This window comes from Hypanus sabinus, chromosome 15 (genome assembly GCF_030144855.1).
Source record: "Hypanus sabinus isolate sHypSab1 chromosome 15, sHypSab1.hap1, whole genome shotgun sequence".
Classification (NCBI taxonomy): Eukaryota; Metazoa; Chordata; class Chondrichthyes; order Myliobatiformes; family Dasyatidae; genus Hypanus; species Hypanus sabinus.
The window spans coordinates 77,652,442-77,667,744 of NC_082720.1; the positions used below are offsets into that span (position 1 = coordinate 77,652,442).

Consider the following 15,303-nt stretch of genomic DNA (forward strand, 5'->3'; position numbering starts at 1 on the left):
CAGAGGGTGTAGTCCACAACAGTACCAATGATATATGACAAGTTTCTGCAAAATGAGTTCAAAGTTGGTTGCTAAGTTAAAGGACAGGATCTCTTGGATGGTGATCTCAGGATTGCTATTCGTGCTGCATGCTAGTGAGGTCAGAAATCGGAAGATGAGGCATTTTAACATGTAGCAAAGGAAATGATGCAGGAGCAAGTGAAACGATATTCTTATCCTCACTTATGCCATTGATGAGCGGTGTTTACTAAAACTGAAAAGGAAAACATGCCTTTGATAAAATTTACTTTAAAGATTCCTCAAATGCCTAAACTTGTGGAGCAATTATTTCCTTTTAGAGTTCAAAGTAAAATTTATTGTCAGAGTTCAACTTCTACATGTCACCACATACAACACAGGTTTTTCTTTACTGTGGGCATACTTAACAAATCTTTAGAACAGTAACTGTAAACAGGTTCAATGAACAATAAACTGTGCAGGTACAAATATAAATAAATAGCAATAAAAAAACAAGTATGAAATAAGCTGAAGAGTCCTTATAGTGAGACTGTCGGTTGTGGGACCTTCAGAGATAGAATCAATCTAATTATCCCCTTTTGTTCAAGAACCTTGAACCTGGTGCTGTGTGAGTCCTGAGGCACCAGCGAGGGAGGAGCATGACCAGCCTGATGAGGATCTTTTGATGACGTATGCTGCTTTGCTACAGCAACATTTCATTTTTTGTTGACTCCTCTTAAACAATAGACAATAGACAAACCTGAGGCACAATCTCATTACACAAACACCTTGACAGTGTCCAGAGCACTGGCCACCCAAGCCTCATTAATTATATCATTTGTTAAAATGAACAACATGCTGTCAATGAGGAACTTATAAGAATGTGATGCTTTCATAATGCAAAACTCTATTAGTTTAAAACAAAGCTTACTAAAAGCTGGATCAAACTATTCCCCTTCAGTTTTGCATGCTGGTGGGAGTTTCATATGTTAAACTGGGAATTTATCACGAGAGGAGCAGTAATCGTCACTGGCCAACCATTCACCGTTCATAATGCGAGCAGAGCCTCTAGCAATTGGATATGTTTTGTTTTAAGAGACATGATGTGGTTTTTACCATTGTAATAGCTGGGGGCACCACTCCACCTCTGGAGAAGGTAAAATGTCAATTTCAGCATTAAACCTTTTTCAATGACCAAAATTATCTCTGCTACAAATTCTATATTTTTAATATAAATGAAAATTTATTATACAGTTCATTAAGCATAATTAAACAAATATGAATCTACAACATTGTGAAATTCAGTTGTGGTTGTGTTTAAACAATTATTTACAGAGCTTTGAACAGTTATTTACAGTATATTAGACAGCATTTATTTACACATATTCTGTACATAGGTTATTACATGGTTAGATGATGATCCTTTACAAAATCTTTCAATGAATGTCAATCTCGATGAGCAATCACAGAACAGCGGCTGTTCCTACAAAAACAAAATATTGCTTGTATTAGAACACAGGCCTCACTGTCTTGCCTAAACTAGAACAACACAATCCAAAAGTTGCTAAACATTTAAAATGCTGAAGAGAATGAATGTTATCTTATCAGTGTTATCAACCTTCCCTATCATTCTTCTCCCAGAAGCTTTCCATGTTCTTTGGAACTCCTGGTCATGGAGAGTCGTGGCAACAGTGTCCTTGGGAATGTTTAAGGCTCTCATAAATTTCTAAGCACTCGGAAATAAAAGTTTGTGGGGAAGCAGGACCTGCAGAAAATCAGAAAAGCCACGATGACATTCAAGACAGAACATGCATGAGGGATTGCATGGTCTGCTCCTCATTCTACTCAGTCTAATGGTCGGTTCTGATTCATTTACAAGTGGTGACTGAAATGGGAAGAGGAAAATATTTTAACCAGAAATTTTAAATTGCATTGATTGAGAAGATTGAAAATTATCTTCAAATGTTATTAATGTGAAATGTTAAGTTAATGCCTAGTAATTGGCATTCCCAGGTAATGCCTAGTTATATCGTGTATTTTTGTTTTTTACTTAAGATTTACAATATTCACAGTGGTTTGCAATTTGTATCATTAAAATATTTTAGGAAAATGGCTCTAAATTTGCTGGGAGGGTTTTTTTTTCCTTCTGTTACAAAAATCAGTAAAGAAATGTAGTTGAAGTTTGAAACTGTAACAAAAATGAGCATACAAATATGTGGATTAAGAAGGAGTTGTCCACTTTGTTCTTCAAACCTACTGTGTTATTTAATAGAGTTACAACAGATGTGACTGTAACCTTAAACATACAGTCCTGTCTGCCTTGAGTAATTTCTGTTATACTTCCTTATTTTATCTATTTCTACCATAAAAATCCTGAAATACTCTGTTTTCATTGGCCTCTGAGGAAGTCAACCCCAGAGCTCCTCTGAGAGGGAAAACAAAATTTACCTCATCTCTGTCTCAAAATTGAGAAGCTGCCTATGTTTAACTGGTACGCCCCATTTCTGGGTTTTTCCATAAAAATTGAAAGGATTCAAAGAACATTTATTATCAAAGAATGTATAAATTATAAACCTTGAGATTTGTGTGCTTACAGGCAGCCACAAAGCAAGAAACCTGAAAATACCCAATTAAAAAAATAAAAACCAATGCCCGATGCGCAGAAAAAGGGAGACAAGAAAAACACAGCTCACGCAAACAAAAGAAGCAAGAAACAAAAATTGTTGCTATCCTATCAAATGATGTTAAATGGTGCAATCAATCACTCACTCACTCACTCACTTTTAACCCTAGCAGAGATAAGCAGAACCTCTCTAATCTTTCTGCATTAGTCAAGCCACCCATTCCAGATCTTGTAAACCAAACTGCTGCTAAACATTAACACATTGAATCCTAAATTTCCTATCTAAAAAAAGGTACATCTGTGACCTGGGAGGAGTTAGATTAGCATCCAGATTTTTGTTTTTATTGTGCTTTTACTTGTAGTTTTAGCTTTCTTTTGCTTGATTATTTGTATGATTAATCACCTCCTAGTCTGTAAATGTTTAGCAACTTGTTATACATTTGGTTTTATACTTCCGTAGTTTCTTTGACTGCAGACCTGAAGTGGAATTCATCCAGTACCTGAAGATTTTATTTTTTATTGTCATTTCTTTTTAAGTGAAATGATAATTCGTATTTTGCAAGTACCGAAGATGGGAAGACTTTTGCATTAAACATATTAAGTTATTTTTTATATTAGGCAAGATAAATCAGTGAATGTTGACAGGGCATATTTTATTTCTACTTGGGACCAAGCAGAGAATTGTCTCTCCTTGAACTGTGAAATTAAATGACCTAATAGAAAATATATATTTTTTGTTTATTGAGGCATTGGAAGAGCTCACATTATAATTCAAAACTCAGCATTAATTCTTATCTCCCTTCTTCACTAGACTACTTAATGGGATGCAAGTCATGATAACCAGTTAAGTCTGATTCCTCCTTTTACATTACTTTCTCAAGATTTTTCCTTACATACCTGCAGTATTTTGTGATGCAATCATCATTGTTCCTACATGTGGATCCAACTGGTTTCTGGATGGTCCATCTCCAGAGTGGAGTCATTCTTCGGACCCGGTAGAACACAGTCTCCATTTGTCCAATAGCAGCACAGTCCGCCTATGAAAAGAGCAAATAATGGCAATAATGCAAATGATACAGAAAGAACTCAAACAGTTTAGTAAAATATTGCATCCCAATATATGCCTCAGAAAGCCAGAATCAATGAATGCCAAGAGAGAGTTAATTTAAAACTCTTTTCTTCTGTATTACTTTTTTGCTTAATGTATGTCTCAGTTGAGAAATGGGAGAAATGACTTGAAATTCTGTGCAATGCTGAAATCTAGATCCCCTGTGGAAATGCATCTTGGATCAGCAACCTAACTGGAAACTATAATGTCAAAAGCAGATTTGGATTGTTGTAACAAACATCTGCCATATAGAATGGCTGGAATTTTTATGGGCTATTAAATTTCACATGAATCAAAAGTCTACAATAATTATGTATTTCATCTCCACAAACCAGCATTGATTTACCAATTCCTATTAAAATGTTAGTGCTAATTACCTATTCATACCTTGTTACATAATCACGTGCATCTGGTACAGATAAACTGGGTTTACTATAAAATTTAAATTGCCGCAAGATGTTGATTTGTCATATTAATGGCACAATTGAAACGCATTCACTCTAATTTTAAAATTGAACTTCTTGCACTAACACTGAAACACATACATTGCAGAAATACATCATGCGATATTGTTCAGCTGAAGCCCAATAAGGCAACTCACATTCACACATCTGGTCTTTCTCTCTGTTTGTTGAGCTATTATGAGTTGCAAGAATAAGCAACAAAACCTTTTTTTGTTGCTTTGTGAGGCTGATCACGTAAAATCTGAAGAACAACCCCATGTGCTGCCACTGCTACATTAATTTTATCTATTCCGTTTTGTGCACCATTTTGTCATATATAGTAATTTAATGACTTTGCACTCTATTACTGCCACAAAACTAGTATCACTACATATAAGACAGCATTAATGAATCTGATTCTGATTATTCTATAATGGAAAATAAGTATTTTTGCATGGTTTCAAGCCACAGAAACATACCTGGTTGCTCAAGATAGTAGAGGCTATGCAAAAAATTGCAAAGATTTTCAGAAGTTGAGAATCCATAGTCGGAGTTGCTTCTGTAACAGGTGTGCACAGTAGACTGCAGAGTATGTACAGTGCAGCCCTTGCACCTCTTTTATAGGCAGCCACAGGGCATGAACATAAATACTTCACGTGGCACTCTTCCTGATGCTGGGGCAGAAAGCAAAGGTCAGCTCAGAAATTTATTACCTAGCAGGTGCACAGCAAATGGATAGATGGGGTAAGAAAGAAATTTCATACAATTTCCTTGTGATTCCAAATCTTTCCAAAAGAATACAGTGGCCACTCTGCCCCATACACTATGATAGCTTTGCATCACAATGTACATTTTGTGTCATTTCTGATATAATTCATGTTTAATATACATTTTTCTTGTGAATGTCATGTCTCTGATGCTACATGCCTGTGATACTGCTGCAAATAAGTTTTTCATTGCACCCATGTACACATGTACTTGTGCATTTGACAATAAACTCAATTTTGATTCTGTGTTCTTTGGTGCTGACCTACACCGGGCTATCAATCAAAAATGGTTTCAATTAATTTGCCTAAGATAAGGACACTAGTGCAGCACAAATACCTTTATATGGTAATTTAGTTAAGAACATGAAAATATATCTTATCTTGAAACATACGCAAATGGTACCATAAATGTGCTCTTAGATATGGTTATAAAAGGTGTAACAGGCAACAACAGAACAAAGTGCAAAGATCAAACTAATACACAGAGATGATTTTTTGAGATATTAATAAGCAAAGTAAGTTTTGGAGGGTCGCTCAAAAAGATGTCCACCAGTAATGCCTGATGTATAAGTGAGGCAAGGACCTATTCTGAATTACCTTAAGACCAAAGAGAGTTTGGCATGTCAGTATCAACTTGAACACAAGCTTTGGGTAGATTTGTGACTATAAATGAATAAACATAATAGAGGACGCATGTGCCTCACAATTCTGACTTTGGAGGAGATACCTGCAAATTTTGCAAAAAAGAAATTAAAAGGGTTGATATTGATGACAGAACATTGAGTAAAACCATATATATATATAAGCATTAGAGTTTGCCAGCGTGATTGAACCAAGAAAAAAAAACAGGGTACATAAGCAATGGTCTCCAGCCAGCTTGGTAGCATTAACCATCAGACCAAAAGACATTGGAGCAGAATTAGGCCATCTGGCCCATAGAGTCTGTTCTGCCATTCAATCATGGCTGATCCTCTTTCCTCTCTCCTTCTCAACCCAATTCCTGGCCTTCTCCCCATAACCTCTGATTGCAAGCCAGTCAAGAACCTATCAAGCTCTGCCTAAAATACTCCCAACAACCTGGCCTCCACAGTTTGCACGTGGCAACAAATTCCACAACTTCACCACCCTTGGCCTGAAGAAATTTCTCTGCATTTGTATTGAAAGGGCACCCCTCTCTTCTGAGGCTTCTCCCTCTTGTCCTAGACTCTCCCACCATGGGAAACATCCTTTCCACATCTACTCTGTGTAGGCCTTTCAACACTCGATGAGTTTCAATGAGATCCCCCCTCATCCTTCTGAATTCCAGCGAGTACAGACCCAGAGGCATCAAATGCTCCTCCGTATGATAACCCTGGGATGGGGGAAGGGAGAGGGAGGGAATTGCTGGAAGTTGGAGAATTCACTCTGCCTCCTCTTCCAGCTGCCTATCACCTCTGTCATGATTCTGCCTTCTTCTACTACCCATAGGGCTTTCCCCTTACATTCCTTCTTCACCTTTCCTGCCTATCCCCTCCCTGCTTCCACTCCCCCACCCCTTGATCCACAAGCCTGACTGTCCCAGTAGTTTCGGCTTCATCCTGCCCCACCGAACTTGTATGTGCCTACCTGGACTCCATTTTGTCACCCATAGTTCAGTCACTCCCCACCTACTTTCCTCTGATTGGTTTTTCACCTGGCACCTACCAACCTTCTCCTTCCCACCCTCCCCCCACCTTCTTTATAGGGCTCCTGCCCCCTCCTTCTTCAGTCCTGACGAAGGGTCTCAGCCCGAAATGTTGACTGCTCATTTCAACGGATGCTGCCCAACCTGCTGAGTTCCTCCAGCTTGTTGTACGTGTTGCTTTGACCACAGCATCTCCAGTGTACTTTGTGTTTAAGTTAACCTTCAGGTGCTCTGCACACGGACTTCCAGGTCCCTCTGCATCTCAGATTGCTGGATTTTCTCCCCATTTAGAAAATACTACACATATTTATTTCTACTACCAAAGTGCATGACCATGCATATTCCAACATTGTATTTCATTTGCCTCAGAAAGTTTGAAGTTAATAACATCTCCTTCTACCTTAGGCCACGAACTTATCAATCACCCACAATGAGTTATTAACTTCAAACTTTCTGCATAATCCCTCAAAGAGTTGACCTGCATGTGCATCTAATGAGAGCTGTATAACTCATCTCCTTCTACCTTAGGTCACGAACTTATCAATCACTCCTGCAGTGGACACTTTCTGGAGGTCCAAGATCCGTATACTCCACGACTGCTGGACTAAATGTGTAAATGTAGGAGGGGACTACATTGAAAAATAAATGTACTAGGCTTTCTAAAATTGCCTCTTTCTATCTTAGGCCACAAACTTATCAATCACCCCTCGTACAAGTCAGCGTTCAACACCATAATTCCCTTCAGGCTCGACAGGAAGCTCATAGACTTTGGCCTTCACCCTGTCTTCCTGCCTTGTGTAGTTGGATCCTGGACTTCCTGTCAGATCGCCTGTGGGTGGTAAGACTGGGCTCCCTCACCTCCACCCTCTGACCCTCAAGACAGGTGCCCCTCAGAGCTGCGTACTAAGCCCCTCCTTTACTCTCTGTATACCCATGACTGTGTCGCCACCCACAGCTCCAATCTGCTAATTAAATTTGCTGATGACACTACACTGATGGACTTAATCTCAAATAATAATGAGGCAGCCTACAGAGAGGAAGTTATCACCCTGACACAGTGTTGTCAAGGAAACAACCTCTCCCTCAATGTCGCAATAAACAAAGGAGCTGGTTGTGGGCTACAGGAGGAATGGAGACGGGCTAAACCCTACTGACATCAATGGATCTGGGGTTGAGAGAGTGAACAGCTTTAAGTTCCTCAGCATAAATATCACCAAATATCTCACATGCTCTGTACATACTAGCTGTATAATGAAAAAGACACAACTGTGCCTCTTTCACTTCAGACAGTTGAAGAAGTTTGGTATTGGTCCCCAAATCCTACGAACTTTTTACAGGGGCACGATTGAGAGCATCCTGACTGGCTGCATCACTGCCTGGTACAGGAACTGTACTTCCCTCAATCGCAGGACTCTGCAGAGAGTGGTGCGGACAGTCCAGCGCATCTGAAGTTGTGAACTTCTCACTATTCATTACAAGGACAGGTGTGTAAAAAGGGCCTGAAGGATCATTGGAGACCCGAGTCACTCCAACCACAAACTGTTCCAGCTGCTACCATTCGGGAAACACTACCACAGCATAAAAGGCAGGACCAACAGGCTCTGGGACAGCTTCCTCCACCAGGCCATCAGACTGCTTAATTCACGCGGACATAATTGCATTTCTAAGTAATATTGACTATCATGTTGTACGTACTATTTATTATAAATTACTATAAATTGCACATTGAACATTTAGACAGAGATGTAATGTAAAGATTTTTACTCCTCAGGTGCGCCGAGCTGCAGCTCCTTAACGACCGGGTTAGGGAACTGGAGATGCAGCTCAATGACCTTCGTCTGGTCAGGGAAAGTGAGGAGGTGATAAATAGGAGCTACAAGCAGGTAATCACACCGGGGCCTCGGGAGACAGATATGTAGGTAACAGTCAGGAGAGAGAAGAGAAGGAGTCAGATGCTAGAGAGTACCCCTTAACTGGTTGTCCCCCTTAACAATTAGTACTCCTGTTTGAGTACAGTTGGGGGAGACGGCCTACCTGGGGGAAGCAACAGTGGCTGTGCCTCTGGCATAGAGTTTGGCCCTGTGGCTCAGAGGGGTTGAGAAAGGAAGAAGATGACAGCAGTGATAGGGGACTCTATAGTTAGGAGGTCAAAGAAGCAATTCTGAGGACGCTGGAAAGAAACTCCAATGGTAGTTTGTCTCCCATGTGCCAGGGTCCAGGATGTTTCTGATCGCATCCACGATATCCTGAAGTAGGAAGGTGAACAGCCAGAAGTCGTGTTACATATTGGTACCAACGATATAAGTAGGAAAAGGGAGGAGATCCTGAAAACAGACAACAGTGAGTTATGAAGGAAGTTGAGAAGCAGGACCACAAAGGTAGTAATCTCGGGATTACTGTCTATGCCACGTGATAGTGAGTATAGGAATAGAATGAGGTGGAGGATAAATGTGTGGCTGAAGGATTGGAGCAGGGAGCAGGGATTTAGATTTCTGGATCATTGGGACTTCTTGGTGCAGGTGTGACCTGAACAAAAAGGACTGGTTGCACTTGAATCCCGAGGGAACCAATATCATGGCGGGGAGGTTTGTAAAGGCTTTTGGGGAGGGTTTAAACTAGAATTGCTGGGGAGGGTGGGAACCGAACTGAAGTGATGGAGGAAGAGGCAGTTGGCTCATAAATAGAAAAAGCTTGGAACAGTGTGAGAGGGAGGACAGGCAGGTGATAGAGAAGGGACACGCTCAGACTGATGATTTGAGATGAGTCTATTTTAATGTAAGGAGTATTATGAACAAAGCGGATGAGCTTAGAGCATGGATCAGTACTTGCAGCTATGATGTTGTGGCCATTACAGAGACTTGGATGGTTCAGGGGCAGGAATGGCTACTTCAAGTGCCAGGCTTTAGATGTTTTAGAAAGGACAGGGAGGGAAGCAAAACAGGAGGGAGCGTGGCACTGTTCATCAGTAATAGTGTCACAGCTGCAGGAAAGGAGGAAGTCATACAAAGTCTCTGTGGGTGGAAGTTTGATTCAGGAAGGGGTCAATAACTCTACTGGGTGTTTATTATAGACCATCCAATACTAAGAGGGACATCGAGGAGCAGATTGCTGAGCCTCTGGTGATGATGGGAGAAGTTCTGGAGGATTGGAGGGTTGTGGATGTTGTTCCCTTATTCAAGAAAGGGAGTAGAGATAGCTCAGGAAATTACAGACCACTGAGTCTTACTTCGGTGGTTAGTAAGATGATGAAGAAAATCCTGAAAGGCAGGATTTATGAACATTTGGAGAGGCATAATATGATTAAGAATAGTCAGCATGGCTTTGTCAAAGGCAGGTCGTGCCTGATGAGCCTGATTTGATTTTTTGAGGATGTGACTAAACACACTGATGAAGGTAGAATAGTAGATGTAGTGTATATGGATTTCGGCAAGGCATTTGATAAGGTACCCCATGCAAGGCTTATTGAGAAATTAAGGAGGCATGGGATCCAAGGGACATTGCTTTGTGGATACAGAACTGGCTTGCCCAAAGAAGGCAAAAATTGGTTGTAGACGGGTCATAATCTATATGAAGGTCGGTGACCGGTGGTGTGCTTCAGGAATCTATTCTGGGACCCTTACTCTTCAAGATTTTTATAAATGATCTGGATGATGAAGTGGAGGGATGCATTAGTAAATTTGCTGATGACACAAAGGTTGAGGGTGTTGAGGATAGTGTGGAGGGCTGTCAGAGGTTACAGTGGGACATTGATAGGATACAAAACCAGGCTGAGAAGAGGCAGATGGAGTTCAACCCAGATAATTGTGAAGTGGTTCATTTTGGTAGGTCAAATATGATGACAGAATATAGTATTAATGGTAAGACTCTTGGCAGTGTGGAGGATCAGGGGGATCTTAGGGTCCGATTCCATAGGACACTCAAAGCTGCTGCTCAGGCTGACTCTGTGGTTAAGAAGGCATACAGTGCATTGGCCTTCATCAATCATGGGATTGAGTTTAGGAGCTGGGAGGTAATATTGCACCTATATAGGATCCTGGTCAGACCCCACTTGGAGTATTGTGCTCAGTTCTGGTCACCTCATTACAGGAAGGACATGGAAACCGTAGAAAGGGTGCAGAGGAGATTTACAAGGATGTTGCCTGGATTGGGAACACACCTTATGAGAATAGGTTGCGTGAACTCAGCCTTTCCTCCTTGGACGGAGGATGAGAGGTGACCTGATAGAGGTGTATAAGATGATCATATCAGAGGCTTTTTCCCAGAGCTGAAATGGCAAGCACGAGAAGGCACAGTTTTAAGCTGCTTGGAAGTAGGTACAGAGGAGATGTCAGGAGTGAGTTTTTTTATGCAGAGAGTGGTGAGTGCGTAGAATGGGGTGTCAGCGACAGTGATGGAGACAGATACGATAAGGTCTTTTAAGGGACTCCTGGATAGCTACAAAGGACTGAGGGTAACCCTAGATAATTTCTAAGGTAAGGATATGTTCGGCACAACTGGGTCTATATTGTGCTGTTGACGTTTCAGGCCGAGACCCTTCATCAGGACTAACTTTCGTCAGTTAGTTAAACATCGACAGTGCTTCTCCCTATAGATGCTGCCTGGCCTGCTGTGTTCCAACAGCATATTGTGTGTGTTACTTGAATTTCCAGCATCTGCAGATTTCCTCATGTTTGCCTGTATTGTGCTGTAGGTTTTCTATGTTTCTATATATATATGAAGGATGTAAACAATGAAGTCAAGTCAAAACCATGATCTAAGTGATTTTAACTGTGGAACGATTGTTGATGCCAGATTGAGTGGTTTGAGTACCTCAGAAGCCACTTATCTCCTGGGATTTCCACATACAATCTGTAGGGTTTACAGAGAACGGTTGGAGAAGCAGTTCTCTGGGCCTGTACTCACTGGAATTCAGAAGAATGAGGGGTGACCTCATTGAAACCTATAGAATGCTGAAAGGCCTCAATAGAGTGGATGTGGGCAGGATGTTTCCTATGGTGGTCGTCTAAGACCAGAGGACACAGCCCCAGAATATGGGGTGTCCTTTTGAAAGAGATGAGAAGGAATTTCTTCAGCCAGAGAGTGGTGAATCTGTGGGAATTGCTGCTGCAGGCGACTGTAGAGGTGAAATCGTTGAGTATATTTAAGGCAGAGGTTGAAAGAGTTTTGATTAGTCAGGGCATGTAGAAATACGCTGAGAGGGAAAATGGGTTAGTCCTGATGAAATGGCAGAGGAGACTCAATGGCCAAATGTCCTAATTCTTCCTATATCTTATCGTCTAAAAATGCCTTGTTACTGAGAGAGGTCAGAGGAGAATGGCCAGACTGGTTCAAGCTGACAGGAAGGTGACAGAAGCTCAAAACTCAAATAACCACACTTTGTAACTGTGATGTGAAGAGCATCTCTGAACCTTGAGGTGGATGGGCTACAGCAGCAAAAAGCCACATGCACAGTGACCACTTTATTAGATACCTAATAAAAAGGCTTCTGAGTGTATATGCCAGCAATTAACCAAAATGATTAAATAAGGATTTATAGGATTGTGTGGAACATAAATATCATGAAGCAGAAAGACGAAAAGAATGGTTCCATTTCAATGCAATATTTATTCTTAACTTGACCACTGAGAAGCTCTATTGGATTTACAGTAATTATTGACAGTAAGTGGCCCAGAATTATTTCTTGCAATATTTCATAATCAGGAAATGTCCAGTTTCCAAAGGCCATATCATCAAATTTCACATCACAGCTGATAACTCCAACTCCCTTTCTCTCATTCTTTTTGGAACTTTAGAACATAACCGAAAACGTATCTTGCAAACTCTGATATTACTACGTGGAATTACCAACATCAGTTTGAATTATGGACTTTAATATACCCATCACCTTTGCCCAATCATTTGCTTATTATTTTATGATGTCTTAAATTGCAATCCATATATATTTAGTGATAACCACTGACTGGCACGTGCATTGATCTTTCAATTTTTCCGATAGTATAATCCAAGTTTTTCTCTTCCTATTCTCCTAATATTGGTTTCATTTCCTTTTAGGTTACAACTATAGTAGCATTGATCTTCAAATTAGAATCAGTTGCTATGGCACTATGAAGTTAGCACAGCATATGCAAAATCCTGCTCTGACTGTTGTGGGTTCCAGAACAATACAGCTTGCAAAATATGGAAACTCAAATTCCATTTAGGATGTATGACTATTCAAATATTACACAAGCCTGCTAAACTCCATATTGATTATTAAAGTCAATCATTCTAGCCACGGTTGATAACTCCAGAAATTTCTCAGAGCTGCAGCTTTGCCTCAACCATCTCTTTAGATATTTTAGCAACAATTGTCTTTCCACATGTTCAGTGGAGATGATAGCACTGTTAATTTCCTTCACAACTCAGCAAATGAAGCACTTCATCTCTGCCTGCAGTAAGACATTCGGAGGCAGGCTAGTAAGTAACAAACCATAAACACAAGAAATTCAGCAGATGCTGGAAATCCAAAGCAACACGCTCAAAATGCTGGAGGAACTCAGCATTCACTTCAAGAGGTCTAGAATACAAGAGCAAGGACGTGATGCTGAGGCTTTATAAGGCACTGGTGAGGCCTCACCTTGAGGCCCCTCATCTTAGAAAAGATGTGCTGGCATCAGAGTGGGCCCAGGCAATTCACAAGAATGATTCCAGGAATGAAAAGGTTATCATACGAGGAACATTTGATGGCTCTGGGTCTGTAACCACTGGAATTCAGAAGGCAGCATCAATGGAAATGAATAAACAAGTCAACATTTCAGGCCCAGACCCTTCTTCAGGACTGGAAAGAAAGGGGAAAAACACCAAAATAAAAGCAGGGGAGAGGAGGTGATATGTGAATCCAGCTGAAAGGTAAAGGGTTGGAGAGGAAGGAATTTGATAGGAGTGTGGACTATAGGAAAAAGGGAAGGAGCAATCCGGGGGGGGGGGGGGGGGTGATTGGTAGGTGAGATGAGGCAAGAGGTCAGAGTGCAGAAGAGGGGAGAGGGTAATTTTTTTTTAACCAGGAGAAATCAATACTCATACCATTAGTTTGGATGCTACCCAGATGAAATACAAAATGTTGCTTCTCTACCCCGAGGATGGCCTTATTGTGGCACAAGAGGAGGCCGTGGACTGAGATCTTGAAATGGGAATGTGATTCATAATTAAAATGATTGGCCAATTGGAAGTCCCTCTTTTGGTCGGTGGAGTAGATGTCCTCGACAATGCGGTCCCCCAATTTATGACGGGTCTCACCAATGTAGAACAGGCCACATTGGGAGCTCCAGACACAATAGACAACCCCAGCAGATTTACAGGTGAAGTGTTGCCTCACATGGAAAGACTGTTTGGAACCCTGAATGGAGCCGAGGGAGGTGGTGAATGGGCAAATGTCACACTTTGGCCAATTGCAGAGATAAATGTTGGAAAGGACAAATTAACAAGGAAATCACGGAGGGAAAAATTGCTGCAGAAAGCAGAGAGGGGATGAAGTAACGATACATTCAGTGCCAGGATCTTTGAAGTTATAGGAAAATGATGTTTTGGATTTGGAGGCTCATGGGAATAGTAGATATGGACAAGAGGAACTCTATCACTGTCAAGATAGCAAGCTTGGGTCAGTGTAAATGTTCAGGAAATGGGTGAGGGCAGCATCAATAGTTGAGGAAAGGAAAACCTGTTCTTTGAAGGAGGTCATCTTGGGAACAGATGCAGCAGAGATGAAGGAAATGAGAGAAAGGGATAGCATTTTTGCAGGAGACAGGTTGCTAACAGGTATTGTCAAGATAACTGGGAATCCATAGGTTTATAAAAGATGTTGGTCGACAGTTTGTCTCCGGACATGGAGACAGAGGGACCAAGAAAGAAGAGGAAGTAATGTTAGAAATGGACCAAGTGAATTTAAGGACAGGGTGGAAGTTAGAGGCAAAGTTGATGAAATTGATGAGCTCAGCGTTGATGCATGAAGCAACACCAATGCAGTTGTCAGTGTAGCAGAGGAAGAATTGGACCGCATTACTGGGAAGGCTTGGAACATGACTGTGCTATGTAGCCAACAAAAAGGCAGGCATAGCTGAGGTCTACGTGGGCGCCCATGGCTAATTCTCCAACAAATAGTTTTCATACTATAAAAATGCCAGACAAAACTACCATTTTGAGTTTAATCACCTGCACTTGATATCTAAAGGCATTATCACTGATAAGCCCCCACTCATCAATCTCTTTGGAGGGCGGTGGAGGGGGGAGATAGATAGTAGCATCACCCCTGATCAGAAATGCAATTCGACCAGCTCTTTAAATTGCATGAGTAGATCTGATGTTGCATCTTGCAGTGACGTGCCAAGACAGTTCTATCATTCATATGGCAAAAAGGACTGAGGTCTGGATGCAGTTGCACTAAAGGAGGCAGAATTCTAAAAAGAGAAATGAATAGGTACCTAAAAAGACACTTTTGGAAGGAGTCAGACCAAGCTGAACTCTGAGAATGGGAATAGCACAAGGCTAAATGGTCTCCTTCCAGGTTGTAACTACTTGAAAAGTATTAAAACTTCATTTTACTTATTTCTTTACAACTTAGTCCAGCATCCATTAGCACCTCTTCACTTTAATGCTATTTATTGTCTTGTTCTATTTGCATTCTTAATTTCACCAAATCACCTATTCTTAAACAAAACAGCCTTACA

General features: G+C 40.9%; 1 protein-coding gene across 1 annotated transcript; it reads right to left on the bottom strand.

The window, feature by feature from the left end:
• Positions 1 to 363: 363 nt before the first annotated feature.
• Positions 364 to 6,650, bottom strand: LOC132405611 (liver-expressed antimicrobial peptide 2-like). Its single transcript, XM_059990551.1, has 3 exons — positions 4,651 to 6,650; positions 3,518 to 3,657; positions 364 to 1,480 (listed from the first exon to the last, which is right to left on the bottom strand). The coding sequence occupies exons 1-3, from the start codon at positions 4,714 to 4,716 to the stop codon at positions 1,444 to 1,446; spliced, it is 243 nt and encodes an 80-aa protein (XP_059846534.1). The 5' UTR covers positions 4,717 to 6,650; the 3' UTR covers positions 364 to 1,443.
• Between the last annotated feature and the right edge of the window lie 8,653 nt (positions 6,651 to 15,303).

Excerpts from the sequence above, each read along its gene's own strand:
- LOC132405611 (XM_059990551.1), bottom strand. The coding sequence starts at position 4,716 with ATGGATTCTCAACTTCTGAAAATCTTTGCAATTTTTTGCATAGCCTCT. Across the intron at positions 3,658-4,650 it reads CTACTATCTTGAGCAACCAG|GCGGACTGTGCTGCTATTGG; the intron begins GTATGTTTCTGT and ends CTCTTTTCATAG. Across the intron at positions 1,481-3,517 it reads TGCATCACAAAATACTGCAG|GAACAGCCGCTGTTCTGTGA; the intron begins GTATGTAAGGAA and ends TTGTTTTTGTAG.